At 44.8% G+C, this 25,368-nt stretch overlaps 1 protein-coding gene across 4 annotated transcripts in view; it reads left to right on the forward strand.

Annotated features, from left to right (window-relative positions):
• Positions 1-25,368, forward strand: part of GATAD2A (GATA zinc finger domain containing 2A) — a 107,054-nt gene that overhangs the window by 37,878 nt on the left and 43,808 nt on the right. For all 4 annotated transcript variants that reach the window (XM_059389514.1, XM_059389517.1, XM_059389515.1 and 1 more), the window contains one exon: positions 3,539-3,627. In XM_059389514.1, the coding sequence (XP_059245497.1) occupies positions 3,613-3,627 (15 nt within the window). In that variant the 5' untranslated portion in view covers positions 3,539-3,612. Of the gene's footprint in view, positions 1-3,538; positions 3,628-25,368 lie in introns of those variants that run through there.

The following is a 25,368-nucleotide window of genomic DNA, read 5'->3' on the forward strand; positions in this document are numbered from 1 at the left end:
AGGGCCTGCCATCTGCGGGGTGAGAGTGATCAAGGCTGAGGGAGCAGGTGTAATACACTGTAACAGCTACTGTTAGAATAGACCATACAAACATTTCTGAGAAATTGTGTGAAGCTAAATATGAACTGGACATTTGCTGACATTTAGGGATTATTATATGGTAGTTATGTTTTCAAAGGTCATTTTCAATTTGGGATGCTGGTTGAAGAAGTGATTGTTAAAATGATAAAGTATCTGGGATTTTGTTTAAAACATAAAAAGACCCCAAGGTGGGAAGGTACTTGATTTGTTGAAGGCATGACCCGGGAAGCCAGCCTGGCTTCCTGGGGCAGGATGAGCAGGTGGGCCCCAGGCAGGCCTCGGGCCAGGAGATGATAGTGCTTCACAGAGCAAACACCCAAACATGGTGTGGCCAGTGGAGGTTTGAGAATGTTGGGCTTCAAATGTGTTTGATGGCAGAACCAATAGGATTTCCTGATGGACTGGGTAGTGGGTAGTCTTATCAGGAGGACAACTCCTGCTTTTAATCTGAGCAGCTGAAAGACTAGGTTTGTTGTGAGCTGAGATGGGGAAAGCTATGGTTGAGTGTGAAAGTGGGAGTTTACTTTAAAATTTCTTGCACGTTGCATTCTGTCCTGTGATGCAGGATGTGTATTGTGATGAACACATTAAGATGGCCTTCTTCCTTGCAGGGTTAACTGTCTTGGAAATTGTCATCCAAAGTGTCTTGTGGTCTTACAGAGTAGAATACTGGATCTTTGTTGAGTAACAGTTGTCCACAGGTACATGGGTGTATTCTGTTCATCCATCTTTCCTCTGTCTTTTTCACACTGTCTTGGTTACTGTAGATTTCTTTTTTTTTTTTTTTAAAGATTTTATTTATTTATTTGTCAGAGAGAGAGTGAGTGAGAGCACAGGCAGACAGAGTGGAAGGAAGAGTCAGAGGGAGAAGCAGGCTCCCTGCGGAGCAAGGAGCCCGATGTGGGACTCGATCCCTGGACGCTGGGATCATGACCTGAGCCGAAGGCAGCTGCTTAACCAACTGAGCCACCCAGGCGTCCCAAGTAGATTTCTTTTTTTTAAGAGGGGGAGGGAAGGGCAGAGGGAGAGCAGATCTTAAGCAGTCTCTGTGCCCAGTGAGGAGCCCAGTGTGGGACTTGATCTCACAACCGTGAGATCATGACCTGAGCCAAAATCAAGGTGCCCCTTGGTTACTGTAGCTTAATGGTGGGTCTTAAAATCAGGTAGGGTAAGTCCTCCAAATTCGTTCCTCTTTTTCAGTTGTTTTTACTATTCTAGGTCCTTTGGATTTCCATGTAAATTTTAGAGTCAGATTGTTTTTTTTCTATAGAAAAAATTCTGGGAATTTTTTTATTGGGTCTGCATTTAATCTGTGGATCAGTTTGAAAGAGGATTGACACCTCCTGACCCATGGACAAGGCATGTCTTCATTTAGGTTTTCTTTCATTTCTCTTAGTGATGTCTTACTATAGTTCCTCTTTATAGGTCTAGAACATTTTGGGGGGGGGTGGACAGTGAAGCAAAGCTTATTGAGTGATATCAAAGTGATAGCACAAAGCTCCTAAGGAGGGAGGGGACCTGAGAGGGTTACCCTTGACATCTTTTTAAAAATTAAATTTGGGGCGCCTGGGTGGCTCAGTGGATTGAGCCTCTGCCTTTGGCTCAGGTCATGATTTCGGTCCTGGGATTGAGCCCTGCATTGGGCTCTCTGCTCAGCAAGGAGCCTGCTCCCACCCCCCCCACCCCCCGCCTACCTCTCTGCCTACTTGTGATCTCTGTTTGTCAAATAAATGAATAAAATCTTAAAAAAAAACCACATACACACAAAATAAAAATTAAATTTATCCTGGGGCACCTGGGTGGCTCACTCGTTTAAGCATCCAACTCCTGATTTCAACTCGGGTCATGATCTCAGGGTCCTGGGATGGAACCCCATGTTGGGCTCCAAGCTCAGTGGGGAGTCTGCTTGAGGATTCTCTCTCTCCTTCCCTCTGCCCTTCCCTGTATGTGCACACACTCAAGCTCTCTGTTGAAAATAAATAAGGATAAATTTAATTTTTTCAAAGATTTAAGTATTTCATATTTATGCTGTTGTAAATGGATTTTTAAAAACTGTGGAAATACTGCTGACTTGCATTGACCTTGTTCCTAAGAGGTAGGTGTTCGGAAAGCCTCTGCTGCTGGGCTTTCCATCTCCATTGCAGAGTGAGGCCATGGCTCAGGTGATATGAAAAAACCAGGGTTAACAGTGTCCACTGTGTTTTCTGGCCTGAATGGGGCTAAAAAAGAGTGGCAGAAAGTGCCCCACTCCCCAAAAACTAGCCCAGATGGTGGCTATGGCTGGTCCTGGGCCTCACTGAGGAGGATGCCATGTGCTTCTTGGTGCCCAAAGGTCTTTCCATAGAATTCACTGATGTTTGCTTTTTTTTTGCAAGTTCTCCTGTGGGAGTGTTTCTCACTATCCATGAACTGTGAATTGCTGTGAACCCAGTTTAAAAATAAAGGTTTTATATCAGAGCCAAGCTCCTGGTAGTCATGTGAGCACAAAGAATGACAGCAGAGGTGATGCTGACAATATTCACCAAGCTACAACTGACAGCACTGCCTAGGAGTCTGGTTTGGCTCGTTCTCTAGGTTTAGCCTCTGTGGGTGGAGCCCTGCATATCTGATGTCACAAAGGAGGGGGAAGTCCTAGGGCCACACTGTCTCTGTGACCTTGGAGAGTTCTGAACATTCTTGATCCTTAATTTTCCTGTCTGTAAAACAGGCAGCTGGTTCCTCTCTGGGCAGTTTTGTAACCCCTGTGGAAATGATCCTCAGAGTAAAACTTCGAGTTGCCCTATGGAGGTAAAGTCTGCCAGGCTCCAGGCACATGACCCTCAGCTTCTTGAGGGCAAACCCTACAACTGCCTGGAATAGTGGGTGGTTTCTCTGCCATCTTTGCGAGGGAGCGTGGACTGGGGAGCAAAAAGTTTATGTCTGTAGAGGGAGATCTGGGTGACTCTGGGCAAATTCCTGAATATTAGATCTATCATATCCCTTGTCTGTAAAATGGGGATGATTGTGTAACCCAAAATTGTTCTTGGGATTCAAAGAGGTAGGGAATTTTAGCATAGTAACTGGAACTCGCTACTGAGCACCTATTAAATTCTCGATATTACTGTTTCTGCTATTAATGTTATTACTGTTTTAACCAGAATGTTGAACCATTTGCTATATATTCAGTATGTCAGGTTGTGGCTGCTTATTACCACCTCATATCTCTGACCATATTGCTGAAGTCAGTATCTGGGACGCTAGGGTTTATTGGTTAACACTGTATTGGGTCATAGGTCAGAGAGTGATAGAAATTTATTTCCTCAGCCTGTCCCCCTGTGGAAAGTAGCACAGGCACAGTTGTGGTTGAAATCTAAAATTTTGCTATATAAATTTGGGTGGGAGATAACTGAAAATCATCCATATATTCCAGAAGATTTCCTTGGAAATTCAGTGTCTGTTTTTCTCTCTTTTACTTTAGGTTGGTCAGCACGTTGACACAAGTTGCCTTTTGACGTAGCTGCCGCCATGGCCAGCTGGTAGGACTAGCATCCCATGCACAGAAGCCAGGTGAGTGTTTGGCGTCTGGTATCTGTGGAATGACTTGCCCGGCTTCTTGGACATTTGAAACTGAGCACTGCTTGAGAAGCTTGCAGCCACTTCTAGAGGAAAGGGAGGGAAGCAAGTCCCTCCAGGATTGTGTACTGGATTGTCACCACGGGATCACTGAGGCCCTGCCCTTGCTTCCAGGGAGGCCATTTCTTCTCCCTTCCTGTCTCAGGGTTCACTCACTTGAAAAGCCCAGGCCTAAATGGAATAAACCTTCCAGGGAGTGTCAGGAGTAAAAGATAATCCTGGCCAGGTGGCCTTTTGCCCTCTGGCCATTTTTGTGATTTCTCAACACTGACCAAAATGAGTAGAATTTTTCCCTGACCACTTTCTGTGGCACAGGGCCTGGCACTAGTGGTTGGAGCTGGTTGCCCTGACGTCCGACTCATGCCTGTGCGGAAACTGAGGCAGGCTGACCTCTTGCTTAGGGCCCTCAACTCAAGAACTGTCAGAACCTAGCAGGACTGATCTTGACCCCTGGGTGGGATTTTTGTCTTGTTATTAGCAGGGTTTTCCCAGCCATGTTTTGGCTGAGGACTGTCTGTCTGGAGAACTTAAGAGCTCAGAGTTAGAACTTTAAGGCAGGTTGGAGACCTCCTGGGTTGGTCAGCTGCTTCCTTTTCCAGGCCAGCCAGCAGGTGACTTGCTGAGAGGTGCATGCCACTCTAACAGCACCATAGTTGCATGGAGTGAGAACCAGCTGCCTGGATTTGCCTGCTTCTTGACAATAGTTGGGATTAATTTTGTGAGGTTTTGGCTCTTATTTGCATGTAGCAAAAAAACCCACATGAGCATAGTCAAGTTAATCCTGTTAGTGGGAAAACAGTTCCAGAGTGTTCTTTCAACAAACAAGCTTTATCAGTATTAAAAAAAAATTTTTTTGAAGATTTTATTTATTTATTTGTTTGTTTGGGGAAAGTGAGCTCAACAATGAGTTGGGGAGAGGGGTAGAGGGAGAAGCAGATTCCCCGCTGAGCAAGGAGCCCAACTTTAAAAAAATTTTTTAATAATTAAGATCTAATTTGTCTACCATACATTTCACTCATTTATAGTATACGATTCGGTGATTTTTGTTTGTTTGTTTATTTAATAGTGTTGTGCACCCTTTACCTCTGTCTAGTTCCAGAGCACTTATCACCCCAAAAAGAAATTCCATCCTCATTAGCTATCACTCCTTATACTCCCTCTCCCACTAATCTGCTTTCTCTCTCTACGCATTTGCCTGTCCTGGACATATCAGCAGAGTTACCCAGTATATAACCTTGTGTGTCTGGCTTCTCAGCGTAGTTTTTGAGGTTCATCCACATTGTAGCATGATTCAGTGCTTCATACACTTTTATGGCTGAGTAATAATTCCATCACATGGATGGACCATGTACTCGTTCACCTGGGATAAATTTGGGTGTTTCCACATTTTAGCAGTTCTGAATAGTGCTGCTGTGAACATTTGTGTACATAGTATGTGTGGATGTGCTTTTTATTCCTTTGGGTATATACCTAGGAGTGGAGTTGCTGGGTCATAATGGTAACTGTTGAACATTTTGAGGACCTTCCAGACTGTTGTCGTGGCAGCCGTACCATTTTACATAGCCCAGCCCTGCCTGAGGTCCTCAGAGTTCTGGAGACAAGAAGTAACCTTAAGTCTGTGCTGGTTTCCCAGAGCTAGATGAGGTTTGGATCATCAGTGTTGACGATGCTTAATACCTGGTCCTGGTGGCATAGTGGGACATCCACAGGGGGTGGGCCTGGCACTTGGCTGTTGATAGGCTATCTTTAGACATTAGCATTCAAAAATCAAGGAACTTCACATCTGAAAAATATCTCACTTGAACCCCAGCCCAGTGGGGTTAGGGACTTCCCTTGTCTTGCAGCTCAGGTCATTGTCTGAAGGCAGTGGGCTAGCTTAGTATTCTCTGAGGTTCTAGGATGGGAGCTCCACCATTTGCCTGGTTCTTTGTTAACTCAGAAGTAGTAAGTACATGCTGAATGAATGAATGAAAGCAAGCTCCTCCTTTCCTGTCACAGGGCCAGCAGGGAAGACACAACCATAGCATTAGAAGCAGACAGTTTGGGGGTTTAAACTCCTAGAAGTCATCCTAAGTGTTCTTTCTGGCCTTGCCTCTCCCTACCCAGTACATGAAGGGGCTTGATAGGAAAGGGGCTGTCTGTGAACAGTTATGGCATATGATGGTTAATGCCAAACAGGCAAAAACACCCTTGAATAATTATTTTTTAAGATCTGTTAATATGTCAGCTTATACTTTTTGTTGTGGGGTATAAGTCACCTCAGCAATTTGGCTTTTCTCTGGTTAATACTAGCCCATACCCACTTTTAATTGTACCATGGCCTGTGGTCAGCTAGTATCTCCCTGTTCCTGCCATCCAGGACTCAGTGGGCACAGAAGAGGAGTGGGGCAGGAGGAAGGTAGGTTCCTGATGAACCCTGAGGTACTCACATAGCCCCCACATAGTGCCCCACCATGTACACAGTGGAGGTGTGTACACCTTGGGTCAGACTGTCAGCTTGGGCTAATGGATGTGGCATCTGCCTCTTGAATTTTTCTTGTCAGGAGCTGTGTTTGTTCAAGTGCACACTGTTAGTGTGCTGAATGACTAACCTTATGTTGGGTGTTAAGGATTAAAAATGGGTGTGACTTACAGAAATACAGTTCACAGAGAAAGTGAATGTGGATGTCTCTAACCAAGATATGGAAAGATGCTCAGATCTTTCTGATACTAAGAATAGTGCTCCTTGAGCTTCCCCAAAACAACATTTCTTTCTTTTTTTTTTTTTTTTAAAGATTTTATTTATTTACCAGAGGGAGAGAGGGGGAGAGAGCGAGCACAGGCAGACAGAATGGCAGGCAGAGGCAGAGGGAGAAGCAGGCTCCCCGCTGAGCAAGGAGCCCGATGTGGGACTCGATCCCAGGATGCTGGGATCATGACCCGAGCCGAAGGCAGCTGCTTAACCAACTGAGCCACCCAGGCGTCCCCAAAACAACATTTCTGACCTTTTGTCCCCAGAGGTGGATACCAGTGTGTTGGTGGAAATCAGGCACTGCCATATGTTGCCTTTAGAGGTTCACCACTCCTCAGAGAGAGATTGGCTTACCCTTTGCTCCAGAAATTCCACTTCTAGAAATGTATCACAAAGATACACTGTCAAAAATAAGAATTGTGACAAGGATGTTCCTTACAACATTCTGAAGTAGCAAAGATGGAAATGACTTAAATGAATGTCAGTTGGGACTGGAGGCGGTTAGGGGTAGAGCTTCTGGTGAGGTGGTGTCAAGTCCCTGAAGGAAAGAGGCGTGTCCTCATGTCATGGTGACAGGATTTCTAGGATGAAAAAATAAGTGGAAAAAACAAGGTGGAAGATAAAGAGATGTCGTGCACTTACCTGTCCAAGGGAAGATGAGGAGACAAGGCTGTATGTGTTTGTGTTTGCTTTTATTTTATTTTTAAATTTTATTTATTTATTGGACAGACAGAGATCACAAGTAGGCAGAGAGGCAGGCAGAGAGAGAGGAGGAAGCAGGCTGCCCGCTGAGCAGAGAGCCCGATGCAGGGCTTGATCCCAGGACCCTGAGATCATGACCTGAGCCAAAGGAAGAGGCTTTAACACACTGAGCCACCCAGGCGCCCCTATATTTTATTTTTAAATATAGGAAATCTAAGCCATAAATGAACAACATGGTCATTTCTGGGAGGAAGGCTGAGAAGAGACAGGGTTACCAGGAGATGTCTCTGGCTTTCTTTTTTGGTGTAGCACCAGATGGGTGTTTTACGTAATTATAAACAAAAGTATGGCAGATGTTGTTTGGGGCAAGGGAGAGAAGCAACCCCTAAAAACCAGAAGCAAAAGGAAGTGAATAGGAATCTAGGTATATGTCAGTTGTGACTGAAGTTGGTGACTTAATATCTGAGAGAATTTCCTTTGCTAGAGTTTTAAACATAGTAGTTAGACTGTAAATGTTGTAATGTGATAAACCATAAGAGCAAAAACTTCTTTTTAAAAAAATCATTAACTGTTTTTAGGAATTATTTTTGGTTTTAGGTTAATTATACCAGTAGTCTTATTGTTATATAAAGTAGTGCCCCTTGCCCTATGAGAACACTTTCCAGGACCATCATGGGATGCCTGAAAACGCAATACTATCAAACCCTATATATACTATGATTTTTCCTATGCATGTATACTTAAAAATTTTAGTTTAAAAGTTAGAAGCAGTAAGAGATTAACTACAATAACTAATTGTAATAGAACTGTTAGAGATATACTAAAATAAAAGTTGTGTAAATGTGGTCTCTCTCTCAAAATATCTTAGTACTGTACTCACCCTTCTTGTGATGATGTGAGATGATAAAATGCCTGTGTGATGAGATGGAGTGAGGTGAGTGACGTAGGTGTTGCAACATAGCATTAGGCTACTATTGACTTCTGTTGGTCTGCCAGGGGATCATCAGCTCCTGGACCGTGGTTGACTGCAGGTAACTAAAACTGTGGATAGTGGGGACAATTATATTGCAGGAGAAAACAAGCAGTTAATGTCTTTAAGAATCAGAATTTTTAGCACTAAGAAAAATACAAATATAAAATCAAAGCATTTAAGTTACATTTTAATTCTAAATCTGCATCGGGAATGTCCTCATTGTGTAAGACTGCGAAGGGTGGGACAGAGGAGTATGAATAAAAATGGATTCCCAAGTTGGAACATCAGATGTGTTAAAAATCCACAGATTCATTTATTCATTTATATTGGTGCTGGAAAGGAAGAAATGCTTTGGTCCTTTTTGGAAGGTTCTATTGAACTGATTCATTTTTAAAACTGGTAAATAGAAACTAGTATTTATTCTTTCACTTTTCTATGGACTGAACTCTCGAGGAACAAAATGGAGAGAGCAAGCTTCCTTCACAGGTTCAGTGCTGCCCTGCATAACTTCCTGGAACTCTTTGTACCCTCACTGTCCAATGTGGCACCTGGAATAGTTTGAAGAAGTCAAATTTTCATTTAATTTTAGTCTTTAAATAACCACATGCAGCTAGCAGACAGTGCAGCTATTAACATATTCTAGCTAATTAAAATGAAATGATGGAATTAAAAACTTAAAAGTTTTTAGGTACCTAATGAAATGTGAATCCAGACAGTGATCCTCTGTAGCTGCCTGCCATCAAGGAGAATGTGTGTCCTTCTGTAATGACGTGTGCTTGGTTGGGCCTCAAAATCTAGTTTATAGTAAATCAGGGGCATGTTGCGTTATAGTTACAGGGATGCCAACTTGACTGTGGGAAACAGGATAAATAAATGTGTGGTTGAAAGGAAAGGTTGGAGGGGCACCTATAGATTTCAACCATGTGTGGCTGACAAAGATTAAGAAATGCTTGTTGCGGGGGCGCCTGGGTGGTTCAGTGGTTTCTCTGCCTTAGGCTCAGGTTATGATCTCAGGGTCCTGGGATCGAGCCCCACATTGGGCTCTCTGCCTAGCAGGGAGCTTGCTTCCCCCTCTCTCTGCCTGCCTTTCTGCCTATTTGTGATCTCTGTCAAAGAAAGAAATAAAATCTTTAAAAAAAAAAAATGCTTGTTAAATTGTTGGAGCTCAGCTCATGGAATTGTGGTTTGTTTGTGCTGTAGAGATAAATACTGACCAGTTTATTCATAAAATGAATGCTGTGTAGAATTTGCTTCCCAGGAGCCAGTAGAGTGTGGGGGAAGGCTGAGTGTGGAAGACCTGCAGGCTGAGTGATGGATGTGCTCTGTGAGTCATGCTCTTCTTGCTACTTCTCTGGGTATATTTGCAGTTTTCCATAATCTAGGATTTGAAAAATGGGCTTAATCCAGGTATTCCCTCAGGGAACTTTATGACATCTGTCACCCAGGGCAGGGGAGACAGCTGCTTACAAAAGTGAGGGTGGTGGCCACTTGTGGTTAGTTTAAAATTCAAACAGAAAACTTTCAGATTCTGGAATTGTTAATGAGGATCTGTGGCTGGTGGCCTTTCAGGTGGAACAGCTTCCGATTACAGCATCGTTACTTTCTGTAATAATAATACTTACAACTACCTTTCACAGAGCCTTCAAAGAGCAATAGTTATAAAGTGGGTATTGTTCCATTTCACAGGGGAAGAAACTGAGGCAAACCAGGCATTCTGATTTTTACCTGATGCACAGTGATGCTGATGGCACCTTCCTTTCCCTGAGCCTCTAGCCTCCTTCTCCAGTACTTGGAGCTCATTTTACCACTGCATGTGCTTCTTCACTTCAATACTTTAACTCTGATATCCCATACTTTGTTTTCTTACATAATTTATGTTTGGGGTTTTTTTTTTTTTTTTTAACATTTTATTTATTTATTTGAGAGAGAGAGAGAGAGAGCACGAACGAGGAGAAGGTCAGAGGGAGAAGCAGACTCCCCGTGGAGCTGGGAGTCCGAGGTGGGGACTAGATCTCGGGAGTCCAGGATCATGACCTGAGCTGAAGGCAGTCACCTAACAAACTGAGCCACCCAGGCGCCCAACATTTTATATATATATATATAGTTTTTTAAAAAAGATTTTATTTATTTATTTGACAGAGAGGGAAGAGACCAGAAGTAGGCAGAGAGGCAGGCAGGGGTGGGGGGGAGCAGGCTGATGCGGGGCTCGATCCCAGGACCCCGAGATCATGACCTGAGCCAAAGGCAGAGGCTTAACCCCCTGAGCCACCCAGGTGCCCCCAATTTAATATATTTTTGATTAGAAACCACACTCACCTCACTGGTGTCATATTTCCATAGTAGCCATAGCCAGTGAGGAGTGGATAAAATAGATGGTTTGATTCTGTGTGTGATTTAGGGATTATCACTGTAACTCTTCATGGAAGGAACCTCACTCTGTGTCTCTTGAGCCGGTGTCCACTTACCTCCTCCTTGTGTATCTTCCCAGAGTTTCCTAGGAGGAGGCCTGTCATGGGGTCCAGTCAGCCCTTTGTTCCTGGTAGAAACTTAGCAGGTTGGGGTGCCTGGGTGACTCAGTTGTTAAGCATCTGCCTTCAGGTCAGGTCATGATGCCAGGGTCCTGGGATCAAGCCCCTCATCAGGCTCCCTGCTCAGCAGGGGGAGTCTGCTTCTCCCTCTCCAACTCCCCCTGCTTGTGTTTCCTCTCTTGGTTTGTCTCTCTCTGTCAAATAAATAAAATATTAAAAGAAAAAACCACACAACATTGTAGCTTAATAAAAGAAAGAAAGAGAGAAACTATGCAGGTATTTAGATGAGCAAGTAAAATACCCGTGTGACTGAGGCAGGTGGCACATTCCCAGTAGTGTATTAATATAAAACCATAGTGTGTGTTGTTTTGCTTTTAGGCAGTGTGGATCCTATAATGAACCTGACTTAAATCGTGTTCTGCTGATGGTGGTTTGTGTGACCCCAATTGTCTGAGGCCTTGCCCTCTTTCTGCCTTGGCTCCCCATTGCTAAATTGATCTTTGCCCACGTGGCCATGCTCTCAGGCATTGGCTCCTTTGGTTGGAGGCAATTCTTAGTTCCCACTTGTGTGGTGGGTTTGTTGTGAGTTCGTCGCTGTAAGAACTGAATGACTGATTCACAGAACCTAAAATTCACCAGTTTAGCCATTTCAAAGTTGGCATTTAATAAATACATTCACAATATCATATGATCATCATTTCTGTCAAATTCCAGAATGTTTTTATCCCCAAAAGAAGCCTGTACCCATTAGCAGTCATTTCCCACTTCTCCACCTCTGTGCCCTTCAGGGCCCCTAGCAACCACTAATCTACTTTCTGTCTCCATGGATTTGCCTGTTCTGGGCATGTCATAGAAATGGAATAATTTTTGATTCTCTGTGGCCTTTTTTATCTGGCTTCTCTCATTCAGTATAGTACTGTTCATCCACCTGTGACATGAATCAGAACTTCATTCCTTTTTATGAGTGAATAGTATTTCATTGTATGGATATATCACATTTTGTTCATTCATTCATCTGTTGATGGACATTTGGGTTGATTCTGTTTGTTGACTGTTGTGAATAGTGCTGCTTTTAACATTTGTGTGTAAGGTTTTGTGTGACTGTTTTCACATCTCTTAGCTTATTTACCTAGCAGTAGATTGCAGGGTCATATGGTAATGCTGTATTTAACTTTTTGAGAGACTGTTACCACATCACTGCACCATTTTATGTTTCTGTCAGTAATGTATAAGGGCTCCAGTTTCTCCAGGTCCTTGATGACACTTTTTTTTTCCTTTTTTTAAATTAATTACAGTCATCCTAATGGGTATGAGGTAGTATCTCATTGTGGTTTCGATTTGCATTTACCTGATGACAAATATTGGACAGCATTTCATGTGTTTATTGGCCATTTGTGTATCTTCTTTGGAGAAATGTCTGTATATTTTTGAATTGGATTTGTTTTTAATTGTTCAGAGATTTTTTGTGTTTTTTCTTTTTTTAAGATTTTATTTATTCATTTGACAGAGAGAGAGAGACCACAAGTAGGTAGAGAGACAGGCAGGGAGAGAGGGGGAAGCAGGCTCCCACTGAGCAGAGATTCGGATGTGGGGCTTGATCTCAGGACCTTGAAATCATGACCCGAGCCGAAGGCAGAGGCTTAACCCACTGAGGCACCCAGATGCCCCTGTTCAGAGTTCTTTATATATTCTATACACTAGACCCTTACCAGATAGATGATTTGCAAGTGTTTTCTCCCATTTTGTGGGTTGTTTCTTCACACTCTCTCTCTCTCTCTTTTTTTTTTTTTTAACAATTTTAAGTAATCTTTATACCAAATGTGGGGCTTCAAGTTACAATGCCAAGATAGAGAGTTGAACACTTCTCTGTTCAACTGACTGAGCCAGCCAGACCCTGCCTCACTCCCTTGATAGTGTCCTTTGCACATTAGATTTTAATTTTGATGAAGTCCAGTTTGCCTTTTTTTTTTTTCCTTCTGTTGATACTGTGCTTTTGGTTTCACATTTAAGAATATGTTGCCAAATCAAGGTCATGATTTACCCTTTTATTTTTTTCTAAGAGGTTTATAGGTTTAGCTGTTAATAGTTAGGTCTTTTACCTATTGTGAGTTAATTTTTATTAAAAGCTAAGAGTTTTGTTTTTGATCCATATTTTTTTTTATTGACATTAAGACATTTTGGCTTTTTTAACAAGGAAGAGAGAATGATAGCTGGGAGTTCTGAAAATACTTTTTCTTGTATGTTTAACACACAAATATGTGTCCTGGGCTATTCCTTGTCTAATGGGAGATTGGGTTAGGAGGGTACACAGAGAGATGAGTAAATAGAATGTTAAGTGGTAATAAGTGGGAAAGAAGTTAGAAATCTACGGAGGGGGTTGTGTGTAGGGGAGATGATACCACTTTGCTGTCTCAGCTAAGACCTGAAAAAGAGAGGGTAGTTCAGAGACCTGGGGGCAGGGACCTTCCAGGCTGAGAGAGCAGGAAGTGCAAAGGCCCTGGGGTGGGAGTTGGGAGTGAGCTTGACTGTCTGGAGTAGCCAGAATGTCACTGTGGCCTAAAAGAATGGGGTCAGGGTGGAGTAGGGCATGGGATGGGAGGAGACAAAATCAGAGAGACAGACAGGCTGCTTGAGGCGAGGGCCTTGCTTTTTCCTTGAATAGTAAAAAGGACCACTTAATGTGATACCCTTAAGCCCAGCTCTGCTGTTTCCCAGTGATTGATTGATTGATGTAGGTATCTGAACAACTGTCTGCCCAAGGGGAAGATTTCCACTTATCATAGAGGCTAGAAGTGGGATTTCTGTTTCAGCTCTTACAGCTGGGCAGAAAGTGCTGAGAGAACTTTTCCTTTGTAGGAATGGTTTCTTAGTCCCATGGGCTTTATTGAGACCAGAAACTTAGTCCTAAAAGTAAGTTTCCCTTGCTGACTCTGATCCTCCTGGGGCATTTGCCAGTGTGCTCTGATAGCACAGAATATGCAGGGAGGAGCTTGACAAAGGAAACCCAGGAAAGGCCTCTGGGTGTTACCATATTGCTGGGTACCCTAATGACAAAATGACAAAAGAGGCACCCCTGGTTCCCCTACTTTCTCCTTCTGTCTCCTCCTAGGAATGGAAGTGACTTTTTTGGTCCTTTTTGGACTTGCCTGTGCAAAACCTCCCTGCCATTTTCAGCCACGGGCCTCAGTGGAGCTGGTGGTTAGAGCTGTGTCTTGGCCCTGAGGGATTTGGCACTGAAAGGGTTAAGGCTTCCCATTTTGTGATGTGACACCTAATGGGGACATTGCAGATGGCATGAAAATGGTAGGTGTAACCCTTTGTAGACCATAGAGGCGCATGGTTCAGAAGGCAGCTGGGAAGGAACAGAGGGTTCTTCCTTTCCCATGGGAGGCAAATGTAGCCCACTACCCTGAGGGTAACATCCCGCACCAGGGGGATTCCTGGTCAGTGTTTCCCGGTGGACATTTAATATTGCTCAGATTCCCCTTCACAGGCAGCACCTTTGTTTCTCTGTCGTGTGCTCCTACAACAGCATCTATTTCTTTCTGGCTGTAGGGTTGGGATTTGGCCCAGCGGCTCTGGCTGCTGCTGGTGTATGTGTATGTGGAGCCACTTCCAGGTGGGTGGTGTTGGGTGCTCACGGGGTACTTCTAGAGCAAACACAGAAGCCAGGTACTTAATCTCCAGTGTGAGCCGGGAGGAGCTACTGTAGTTTTAAAGATACTTGCTACTGGTCTTTCCCTCTCTTAACATGTGATCAGTGTAAGTGCACCTTTTTACTACTGTGTGCTCTGACTGAAGATGAAGACTGGCTTTCATTTCATGTCTCTGGGAAGGGGTGCTCAGAAGCCAAGGCATGGGGCTATGGTGCAGATGTAGTTGAGGGGGATCTGTTTAATCCACCTTATTCCCTGTTTTCAGAAGTTTGCAGGAGATTGGCTGTGTCTGAGGGAAGATAAGAATATATTCTGTACACTGTCTCTCCAGGATAGTATCTGCCCCCCATCCCCCACCATTTCTCCCATGACTCCAGGGAGGGAGGTTGAGGTCTGAGGACCTGATGTCCCAGGCCTGGCACTGCACATCCTGGAGGCGAGTTTGAGCAGCCTAGTGAACTGTCAGCAGGCTGGCCTCATGCCTGTCTATTTTCTGGAGATGACTTGTACCAAACCCCGCTTTATTCCCACGCACTGTGCCTGAGTGAGCTACTATGAGTGCTGTGTTCTTTACTGTGTAGCCTGTGTGGCCTGTGTGTTTAGGAATTTTTTTTTTTTAAGATTTTATTTATTTATTTGACAGAGATCACAAGTAGGCAGAGAGGCAGGCAGAGAAAGAGGAGGAAGCAGGCTCCTGGCTGAGCAGAGAGCCCGATGTGGGGCTCGATCCCAGGACTCAGGGATCATGACCCGAGCCGAAAGCAGAGGCTTTAACCCACTGAGCCACCCAGGCGCCCCAAGGAATTTGAGGATCATTAAAGTTTTGTCTTTAAAATGTTGATGGTCAGACACCTTGGTGGCTCAGTTGGTTAAGCAGTGGCCTTAGGCTCAGGTCATGATCCCGGGGTTACTGGGATCAGGTCTTGCATGGGGCTCCCTGCTCATTGTGGGGCCTGCTTCTCCATCTCCCTCTTCTCTCCTCCCCATGCTTGTGCTCTCTGGGAAGCAGGCTTCCACTGAGCAGAGATCCGGATGTGGGGCTTGATCTCAGGACCTTGAAATCATGACCCAAGCTGAAGGCAGAGGATTTAACCCACTGAGCCAGGCACCCCAATACATAAAATCTTTAACAAAAAATGTTGATCATCACCACTTAAGTTTGTTAAAGTTTCTTCTCTCCAGGTTAACTTTGTTAAATATATCCCCAAAAAGCATGAATTCAGAGACATCATTTACAAGTCCTCCGCTTTAACAAAATCTGATTGTAAATGTGTGTCTATTTGTAAATGTGAAAACTAGAGGTGTTCCTCTAGTTCCTTTTTAATCTTTTTCATTCTTAACCTGTTTCTCTGGATGGTTCTTGAACAAAGGACTAGAGGTAACTATGATAGATGATATCGTGGCCTGTGTCAGATGGCCCCCCAACCCCTTGATGGTAACAGGCTTATATTTGATGGGTCATTAGGATTTCAGATGGTGTGCAGTGTGTGGGCACACCTGGGATATTAGAGGTGCTCTGTTATGAGGAGGCTGAGATGCTCCTGAACTTAACCTTTCCCTTTGGCTCCTAGTCCAAGCTAAGGACTGCAGTTATAAAGAGTTTTCCAGAAGCAGAGAAGTCCCCAGAAGAGAGTGCCTGTGCTCAGATTGATTTGGTTGATGGAGTGACTGGAGGCACTTGATTTTAAGTCGTGTGTATGTGTCTTTGGAGCATCCTTTTCCATTTCATGGCTCTTAGGGCTTCCTCCCACCCTTTCCTTTAGGATCCAGTTACAGGTTCTAGCCCTTCTCACTCTCACAGGCTGATGACTGGTCCTGACCTCCACCCCAACCCCAGTCCCTGGACTCCTGAAGGGTTCCAGAAGTACCCAGAGAAGTCCATGTGAGGGCCTGCCATCACCAAGAGCCTCTCACACAGAGTATAAGTGGTCTAACAGGATTCCTTTTCCTTCCTACACAATTTCATCCCATTTAAAAAAAAAACTTTAAGGTTTTGATCTCCTTTTATTTGGTTTCATTTACTTTTCCTGGAGATGGGTTTTCATGTGCCTATGTATTTTCCACTTCATCTTTTCTAATATATTTCCTCCCTCCTCTATCTTTTTTTTTTTTCCCCAAGATTTTATTTATTTATTTGATAGAGATCACAAGTAGGCAGAGAGGCAGACAGAGACAGAGAGGGGGAAGCAGGCTCCCTGCTGAGCAGAGATCCCAGGGCTCGACCCTGGGATCATGACCTGAGCTGAAGGCAGAGGCTTTAACCCACTGAGCCACCCAGGCATCCCCCTCCCCCCTCTATCTTTACAAATCCAGATTTTGTTCTTGGGGCCCAGCACCAATGAAGCATTTCTAGATTGTTCCCTTCTACCAGGATGAACTCCTTTTCTGGCATTTAGTTGTAATAAAATGGTGATTTAGCACATGCATTTCACAGCGTTTATAAGGTCTATGCTCCCATGAAGGCAGGGACCCTGAACTACTCTTTCTCCTACCCTCCAGAGAGCAGGTACCTCTCGGTTACTGGTCTCTTGGAGAGGTCGTTATCTGGTGTGGTATCAGCATTTGTTAGGAGCCTGTCAGCATCTACATCCTGCTGGGCTGGGTAGGCTGTGAACTAAGAGATGGGAGTGTCCTAGGCAGAGTTTGTAACTGACCAGGCTCCTTGTGCTGTAGAAGTTCCCTTCTGGGTTTGGGCATTACTCAGATAAACAACAGTAAAGAGTGGTTAGTTCTTTGTCCTCCCTGGAATCTTAGCTTACTGTATGCACAAAGTAGTAGAAATAACATGGTTGCAGTGCTGGTGATCTGAAAATGCTCCACCGCTCCAGCCAGCTCTGAAATCATTAGTCTTGGGCAGGGATTGGGGAAATGTGGGCTAAAGTGGCTGAGGTGCATGGGGATTTATGCGAGGCCCTGTGGGGTTCTGGGTGTCTTTGTGGTGATTCTGGCCCCAAGTCTGATCTCATTTTCAAACTTCAGGGTTTTCCTTTTTGAGACAGGTGGATCAGAAGTTGGACACGGATCACTCATAAGAAATGCTGATCTTTGGGGCGCCTGGGTGGCTCAGTGGGTTAAAACCTCTGCCTTCGGCTCAGGTCATGATCCCAGGGTCCTGGGATCGAGCCCGGCATCGGGCTCTCTGCTCCTCAGGGAGCCTGCTTCCTCCCCTCTCTCTCTCTGCCTGCCTCTCTGCCTACTTGTGATTTCTCTCTCTGTCAAATAAATAAAATCTTTAAAAAAAAAAAAAAAAGAAAGAAAGAAAGAAATGCTGATCTTTTGCTCTGAATTGAACAGGGAAACACCTTTTCTGAGATAATTAGGCAAGATTTGGACGTGGGAGGAAGGGATTAAAAACTGTGCACAGGGCGCCTGGGTGGCTCAGTGGGTTAAGCCGCTGCCTTCGGCTCAGGTCATGGTCTCAGAGTCCTGGGATCGAGTCCCGCATCGGGCTCTCTGCTCAGCGGAGAGCCTGCTTCCCTCCCTCTCTCTGCCTGCCTCTCCATCTACTTGTGATTTCTCTCTGTCAAATAAATAAATAAAATCTTAAAAAAAAAAAAATAAAAAAAAAAAATAAATAAAAAAATAAAAACTGTGCACATATGTGAGTGCATGTATGTGGGGATGCATGTGTCTGTGAGTATGCATGAGTGTGAATGCATATATATGTATATTTGTAGTGCAAAGATCCTTGGTAAGTTGTAGCTTTGGGGAGTTGGGAGGTATCTGTCAGTGCCCCAGTTTCCATGTCCTCCTACCAATAAGGTGTCTGCTGAGTGGGGTCAAATGATCCCAAGTCTGGGGCATTATGTGTTCCCTGTTCCTTTTCTTCTTTTCTCACTTCCCTCATCCTCCCCAGCATCCGGAGCTGGGGCACTATAGCCACTGGAGGTTGATAGTGAGATTGTCCAACTTGTGAGAAGCCTTTGAAAGAGTGACTAATCCCCTCCCAACAGGACAGAAGAATTTGTTGGTCATGTGTCTCATTTTTATAAAGTGGTTGTCCGTCTGGTGAGCTGTGTTTGCTGCTTTTAACACAAAGGAGAAAGCTCAGTAAACCTGCACTGAGACCCCAGGTTAGGGGTGAAGTGATATGCCCACCAGTCAGGTCCAGTGTTCACATAAAAGCAGAATAGAAGGACCAAAGTGGTGATTCGGTGGAGTCCCCAGGAGGGTCCTTGGGGTTCTCTTGGTGTCCCCAGGCTGAGCTGGGCTGTGGAGCTGCAGCTGAAGGCAGAATGTACCAAATGAAGGTCATGATTACAAAGAAATCTCTGTCCATTCTGTGGGGCAGGACACAGGGTACAAAGCTATGACAGTGCTACCTGTCTGCCCAGGACCTGCCCTAGAGTGGGGCACTTGGGGGGCACTGTGGTATGGATCTGCATCCTTCTAGTCCCCAGGAGGGGTTCTCCCCACCCCCTTCTTGAAGTTTCTCTGGCACAGATGACCCCTTTCCTCCTAGCCCTCAAGGGTGAAGGTAAGTCCTGGTTACCTGGGAAGTTGGTTGGGCCCTGCAGCTCCCTTCCTACTGCATGACATCTCTAGAGACTCCCTGGTCCTTCAGCAGGTTCGCCCCAGTGTGTTCAAGTCACTTTGCATCGCAGCTCAAGCATTCCTATTTCAAGAAGGGCTCACCCCAGCCCATTCCCTCCCAGCCCTGTGCCCATCAAGGTCCTTCACATCCCTGTGCTTTTCCTTAGAGCTTTGGTCTGATGCTCAGGTATGAGTGCTGAGGAACCACTTGCTTTTGTAACTGGGTTAAAGTTCCAGGCACTGCAGTAATTGAGTTTATAGCACATAATTTCCTTAAATGATGGACCTATTTATCTTGAGAGTGTATAGGGCTTTTAGGATGGTATAAAATAGTGAGACAGGCTAACCCTTTGGTAAGCTCTCTGCACTCAGCACTTTTTGAAACTAAATTTCTTCTGACTTATCAAAAGGGGTAACCTTGAGTCCTGGGCTCAGATTGAATTTACATGTTCACGTCCTTTTTTGAAACCTGTTTTCCTCTGTAGTCAATTCTCTGATAATGCATGTTTTGGAAAAGCAGATTTGTTCCAACACTATTGATACATTAGGACACAGTTGGAGTACAACACATGTATGCTTTTGTCCAGGAGAAATGCCAAGTTCAGGTTAGAGGTTGGGGAGCTATGGCCCACAACCTGTGGTCTGTTTTGGTAAATAAAAGTTTGATTGGGACACAGCTATGCCCATTTGAGGACATACTAATACAACTGCAGAGCTGTGTAACCAGGACAGAGACAGAATGACCTGCAAAACTGAAAATATTTACCGTGTCCCTTTAAGAACAAGTTTGCCAGCTCCTGCAGTAGGTGAATCCAGAAAATTGCTCCCAGCTGAAAGAGCACCTGATAGTACACAAAATGGAAATGCACACCTCAGATATGCTTCAGGCCCCCTCTAGACCATACCATTTTCTCTTGGGGTCAGACAGCTTCATTCCAGCATGTCACAGTAACTCAGAAAACAGCCACAGCAAGTGCCAGGTCTTCCCTTCAGTGAGGAGTCAGTCTTCAGGTAGGTAGCATTTGTGTATTTTTTGCTGTTTAACATGCTACCATTTAAAAATCAGGTTCCTGTCTTTTTTTTTTTTTTTAATGTCATGATGAAGTTTTGGGGTGTTGTGTACCTAACCCTGTTGTTCTGGTAGCCCTGTGTTTTTATTGCACGATTTTGCAACATGCCATGTTTTTTTAGAAATGCATATATGTTGTGCTCCAGAACTTTTACTGTACTTAAAAAGCAAACAGCAAAAGATGTGATCTCATTCAACAATATAAAGTTGTAATCATTTAATATCTCATCTGGACCTTGTGGGTGAGAGGTCAAGCCCAATTCTATACTTGTGAGGAGCTCCCACTATCCTTTGGAAACCTCACATGTGACTTTGGGTGGTTAATGGAATCTTTCATTTGGAACTGCCTGGAGCATAGGCTTCAGTTCTCAGCATGTCTTACCCATTTGCTGTGTGACTACAATCTGCCTCAGTTTTCCCACCTGTAAGGTGGGGGTAGGTGGTGGCACTTACCTTGCAGGTGGTTATGAGGAGCATTTGATGTGATCTGTGTGAGGTAAAAGCTCAGTGTTAGATGTTTTGCCCTTAAAAGTAAGAAGACCCCACATTTCTGGTAACAACAGAGGAGCAATAAACTTGGGTCATAATCTGAGGATCTCAGTGTTGAAATGGGGTTGAGATGTCTGGACCAGCACCCTTTCCCCTACTGGGAGCTCCTCTTCATAAAACTTAGATTTGTTCATTCATCAGATGTCTCTCGTCTGTCTGCTGTGTGGCGGACACTCTTCTCTTCCAGGGCTAGGGACAAACAGGAGCGTTGACACTGAGGCAACAGCTGTCATGTAGCCTGTTACCTCGTGGCTGGTGGTGACATTTAACTGTGGGGTCCCATAGCTCCTGGCTGCAGGGTCCTCCCTGGCCTGGCCCTGGGCAGCGCAAATCTTAATTACCTCAGGCGCAGTTCCCTCTCATTTGAGGATGGGTGTTTTATCTTCCTCCTCATTAGCACGTGCATCATTTTAGCTGCACTATGTGCTTATCACTCCAGATGAAAACAAACCATTTAAACATGATTTAACAAAAGGTAGGCAGAGAGGCAGGCAGAGAGAAGGGGGGAAGTAGGCTCCCCATTGAGCAGAGAGCCCTATGCGGGGCTCGATCCCAATACTCTGGTATCATGACCCGAGCTGAAGGCAGAGGCCCAACCCACTCAGTCCCCCAGGCCCCCCAGAGGGTTGTTATTTTTTAGATTTTATTTATTTGAGAGAGAGAGTACCAGCGGGGGTGGCTGGGGGAGAGGGAGAGAGAAGAGAAGCAGACGGAAGCCCAATGTGGGGCTCGATCCCAAGATCCAGAGATCACAACCTGAGCCAAAGGCAGCCGCTTAACCGACTAAGCCACCCAGGTGCCGCTGAACGCAGAGTATTTAATGAAAGTACTTGTTTGCTTCGTTTTGACCTATAGGGCAAATGCCAGGAAGCATACATTATTTCATGCAGCTAATTTATGTAGGTTTAACACAGTAGCGTGTACTGAACCTGTATTGTTTTGCTCCACACTGAATTTGAAGGTGAATGGGAAAACAGAGTTTCTTCCATAGAAGAGTTTAGCAAGCTGGGAAGAGAGATGAAGCCGCTGAGTAGCTTAGGGGTTGTTGCTGTGGGCAGTCTTCCTGAGGAACTGGGTGAGATCCGGCTTCGCTCAGAGTGAGCCCACACTGATGCCATCGCCTGGCAGCCAGTTCACAACTGGTAGTCCAGGTAGAGGGTGGACTGTGGGGAGGAGCTGAGGGGTCTGGGTTTACGGCTTAGAGCTTGAGAGTCTCTTTAGTGACACAGAGGGTAGACTCTTAAGCTGCATAGACACTTGCTCATAGTGGACAGAAATGTCGCAGCAGCATCCCCTCTCGGTCCGCTGAAGGTTGCATGTTTGTCTTATGTTCTTGGTTCTTCCTATTGGAGGAGCCAGCCTTGTGATTTCCCTGTGTTACAGAACACCCTCCCTCTGGCCTGGGAGCATTTCCCTCCAAAGGGCCCTCTTCCCTTGTCTCACTCCCACTAGTCCTTTCAGTTTTCAGCCTCTGCATGTTGGAGTGTTACTTTGTCTAGCACTCTGTTTTATCTTTGTGTTCTTTGAATATAAGACTGAGATGAAGTTATCCTTAGGAGAAATAATTTCAATAGAAATGTTTAATACAGAAAGTGAAAGTTTCTTAATTCTTCAGAAATGAGTGCTATGGCTTTTAGCCCAATTTCTTTCACTTTTGATTTTAGTAAGCTTTTTCAGTATTTTTTTTTCTGAAGATTAAAGCCTTTTTTAAGCCGTGTGTTTATGCTATTTATATTATAATATTTATACATTATAAATATTTTAACAAATACTTTACTTATTCTATTATAGCTTATACTATTCTGCAATTTTGTTTTCTCATCCAAGTTACTTCTAACATCATTATGTGTTTCTTCACTTAGTATGTCTGTGAGGTATTGGTAGGGAAACTGAGGCTCACAGAATAACAGGATCCTTCATCCAGTTCACTGAGATCTGGCTTCTGTTCTCTTTAGTGTCTGATAGTAGAGGCCGACTGTTGGAATCATCCTTCTAGATCCCAAGTTAAATTGTATCCCTTATACTCAACCTTAATAGGGTTTGATGTTTAAAACTTGAGTATGATGTTTAAAATTTGAACTCTTTAGTATGAGTTCCTTCCAGAACACAGCCACTTCATCCCTGTTGCTGTTGCTCAGAGAGATATATCAAAGAGTGGCTCAGGACTCAAACAGAGGGAGGCCTCTGTTCTGGAAGGGAAGACGTGCTTGTCAGCCAGAGGCTGCTGGCATCAAAATACAGCTTAGCTGTTCTTTTCCCTGGCCCCTCCTCGGGTCTTGGGTTTGACTCTCAAGAATGTGGGAAGCCTCCAGAGGGTGAGTAGAGGGTGTACAGGTCTGAGACTCATCTTCTTTCCCGAGCTTCCTCAGGCTGTTCGGGAGAGTGGATGGGATTCCTGGGTTGAGGCAGGAGACAAGGGGGAGGCCATGCAGGGGGGCATCACAGCCCCAGCCTCAGGATCACCAGGGCACAAACATCCACCTGCACTTTGCATCTGCTCGGAGGCACTCTTTTGGTGGGTGCCCGGCTGAGTCCTGATAGAGCTGCCACACAGCAGGGCCTATATGTTGAGTGAGGAGATTGGCTTGTGCCAAGTGAGGCCAGTGTCTGGATCTTGTTACCCAGCTTGGCATTGGATGCATCACAGGCGTTTCTTCCTTCCTGACAGGAAAGGGGGCCCTGTGCTACTGAGGATAGTTGGCTAGCCCATGTGTAGGCCTCTATCTGTCAGCAGACACTCCTCAGCCTCCCTCTGTGGCTCTGGTAGACCCATGCTCAGCATGTCCAAACTACCCTAGTCCCAGCCTTCTCTCAGATCTGCTCTCTCCCCATTTCAGAAAATAATTCCATCTTTCCAGTTGCTCAGGCAAAAACAAAGCAGTCCTTTCTTTCTTTCTTTTCTTTTTTTTTTTTTTAAGATTTTATTTATTTATTTGAGAGAGTGCATGAGAGGAGGGTGGTTCAGAGGGAGAAGCAGACTCCCTGCCAAGCAGGGAGCCTGATGTAGGATTCGATCCCAGGACTCCAGGATCATGACCTGAGCTGAGGGCAGTCACTTAACCAACTGAGCCATCCAGGTTCCCAAAGCACTCCTTTCTTGCCTCCTATCCAGCTGGGGCATGTTGTGTTGTCCATATCCTCTAAAGTATCCTAAGTGTTTGGCTGTGTCTCCCCACTGCTTAGTCTCCTTCTCATCCTGATCCATAAAATACAGAAGCCACCCAAGACTTTTTCCCCCACCACCTCTGCTCTAGTCTGTCCCCAGATCAGCCAGATGATCCTTTACAATAAATTGGATACCCACCCCCCAACCTGTCCATGCTCTCCCTGAGGGTAGTCCACACTCAGTACCCTCTTTCCCCCACCTCCTCATGCTCTTCTCTCAGCTCTGGAAGGAGCACCCCAGGTCCACCTTTTAGAGCCTCAGCCTGGTCACTTTTCCTAAGCATGTATCGCTAAGCACTTTTCTCATGCCTGAAACAGGAGTGTTACTGGTAGTATTCCTGCTGGTGTGTTAGTAACTGTATAGTATAAATATTTCCAAGTACAGAATGATAATGCCTTAGGGTTATAGCTCCATGACTTGTGTTTGTTTACTTTTTTTTTTTTTTTTTAATTGTCAGGAGACATTTACTGGTGTTATGTGCTCAACTTGTGCCAGGTGCTTTCATTGGTCTCCTTAGTTTGGTTTAAAAATTCTGGTTCCTACATCATTCACCCCTTTGGAGTTGTTTGAGAATAGGTTTTTCTCCTCTGAGGTTCTCAGATCAGTGAGACAGTGGGATTTTACTAAAATAAAGTAGGTGTTGGCTCAGTTGGCTAGACAGGTGACTCTTGATTGACTCTGATTGGCTCAGGTCATGATCTAGGGGTTGTGGGCTCAAGCCTCATGTTAGGCTCCATGCTCATGTGGAGTCTGCTTGGGATTCTCCCCCCAACTTGCATGTGCATTCTCTCTCTCTGTCTCTCAAATAAATAAATTAATTAAATAAAATCTTTAAAATAAAGTAGCCTTGGGGCGCCTGGGTGGCTCAGTGGGTTAAGCCTCTGCCTTCAGCTCAGGTCATGGTCCTGGGGTCCTGGGATCGAGCCCCACATCGGGCTCTCTGCTCAGTGGGGAGCCTGCTTCCCCTTCTCTCTGCCTACTTGCGATCTCTATCTGTCAAATAAATAAATAAAATCTTAAAAACAATAAAAAATTAAAAAATGGAAAAATATATTGTCAAAGCATTTTCCAAAAAAATAAATAAATAAAGTAGCCTTTGGTAGAGGCAATTACAGTTTGCACTGACCCAAAGCCCCATATCATCATTTCACCTGTGATTTCATGGCCCCTTTGTTCTGGGGTTGCTTTTGTAAGTATACCTGTGTAGCCTCTAGTGTAGCTACAACCTCTTTCTTGGGGTGAGGAAGATCTGGGTTTCATCCTGCCACCTCTCTGCCCCCCATCCCTGTCTGAGGATGTATTAGAGCAGGCTCTGCGAGGGGCTGAGGCCACTTGTGTTTTAGCCTTGCTTTCTGGGTAGCATCCTGTGCCTTAGGCAGCGGCCTTTTGCAGACCTGGGGGCCTCAGCTTTACAGTGGGCGAGCTGCTGTCAGGATATTCCCCTACCTGCATGGGGTCCCCCTTCAGTAAGAGGGAGCTGCTGTTTGTGGGCTGGCCGTTCCTGAATGGGCCTGTGGTAGAAACTCTGTTGTCTTTCCCTTCATTCTACCCTTACTGGCCAGGGATGTGAAGCAGATCCTAATTTGCTATCACACTAATCCAGCCTCTTCACCTGCTCTTTAGAATGTATTCTAATGTACCTCCTCACTGTTTTTTGCAGAGATCATAAATCATGCTTCATTCCTCAAGGCTGGTTTCTTCCCTGTAGGTTTGTGGCCGATCCTGGGTTCATGCCTGCAGGTGGTGGGTGCTAGCCCTAAGTGCGGCA

Source organism: Mustela nigripes, chromosome 2 (genome assembly GCF_022355385.1).
Source record: "Mustela nigripes isolate SB6536 chromosome 2, MUSNIG.SB6536, whole genome shotgun sequence".
Classification (NCBI taxonomy): Eukaryota; Metazoa; Chordata; class Mammalia; order Carnivora; family Mustelidae; genus Mustela; species Mustela nigripes.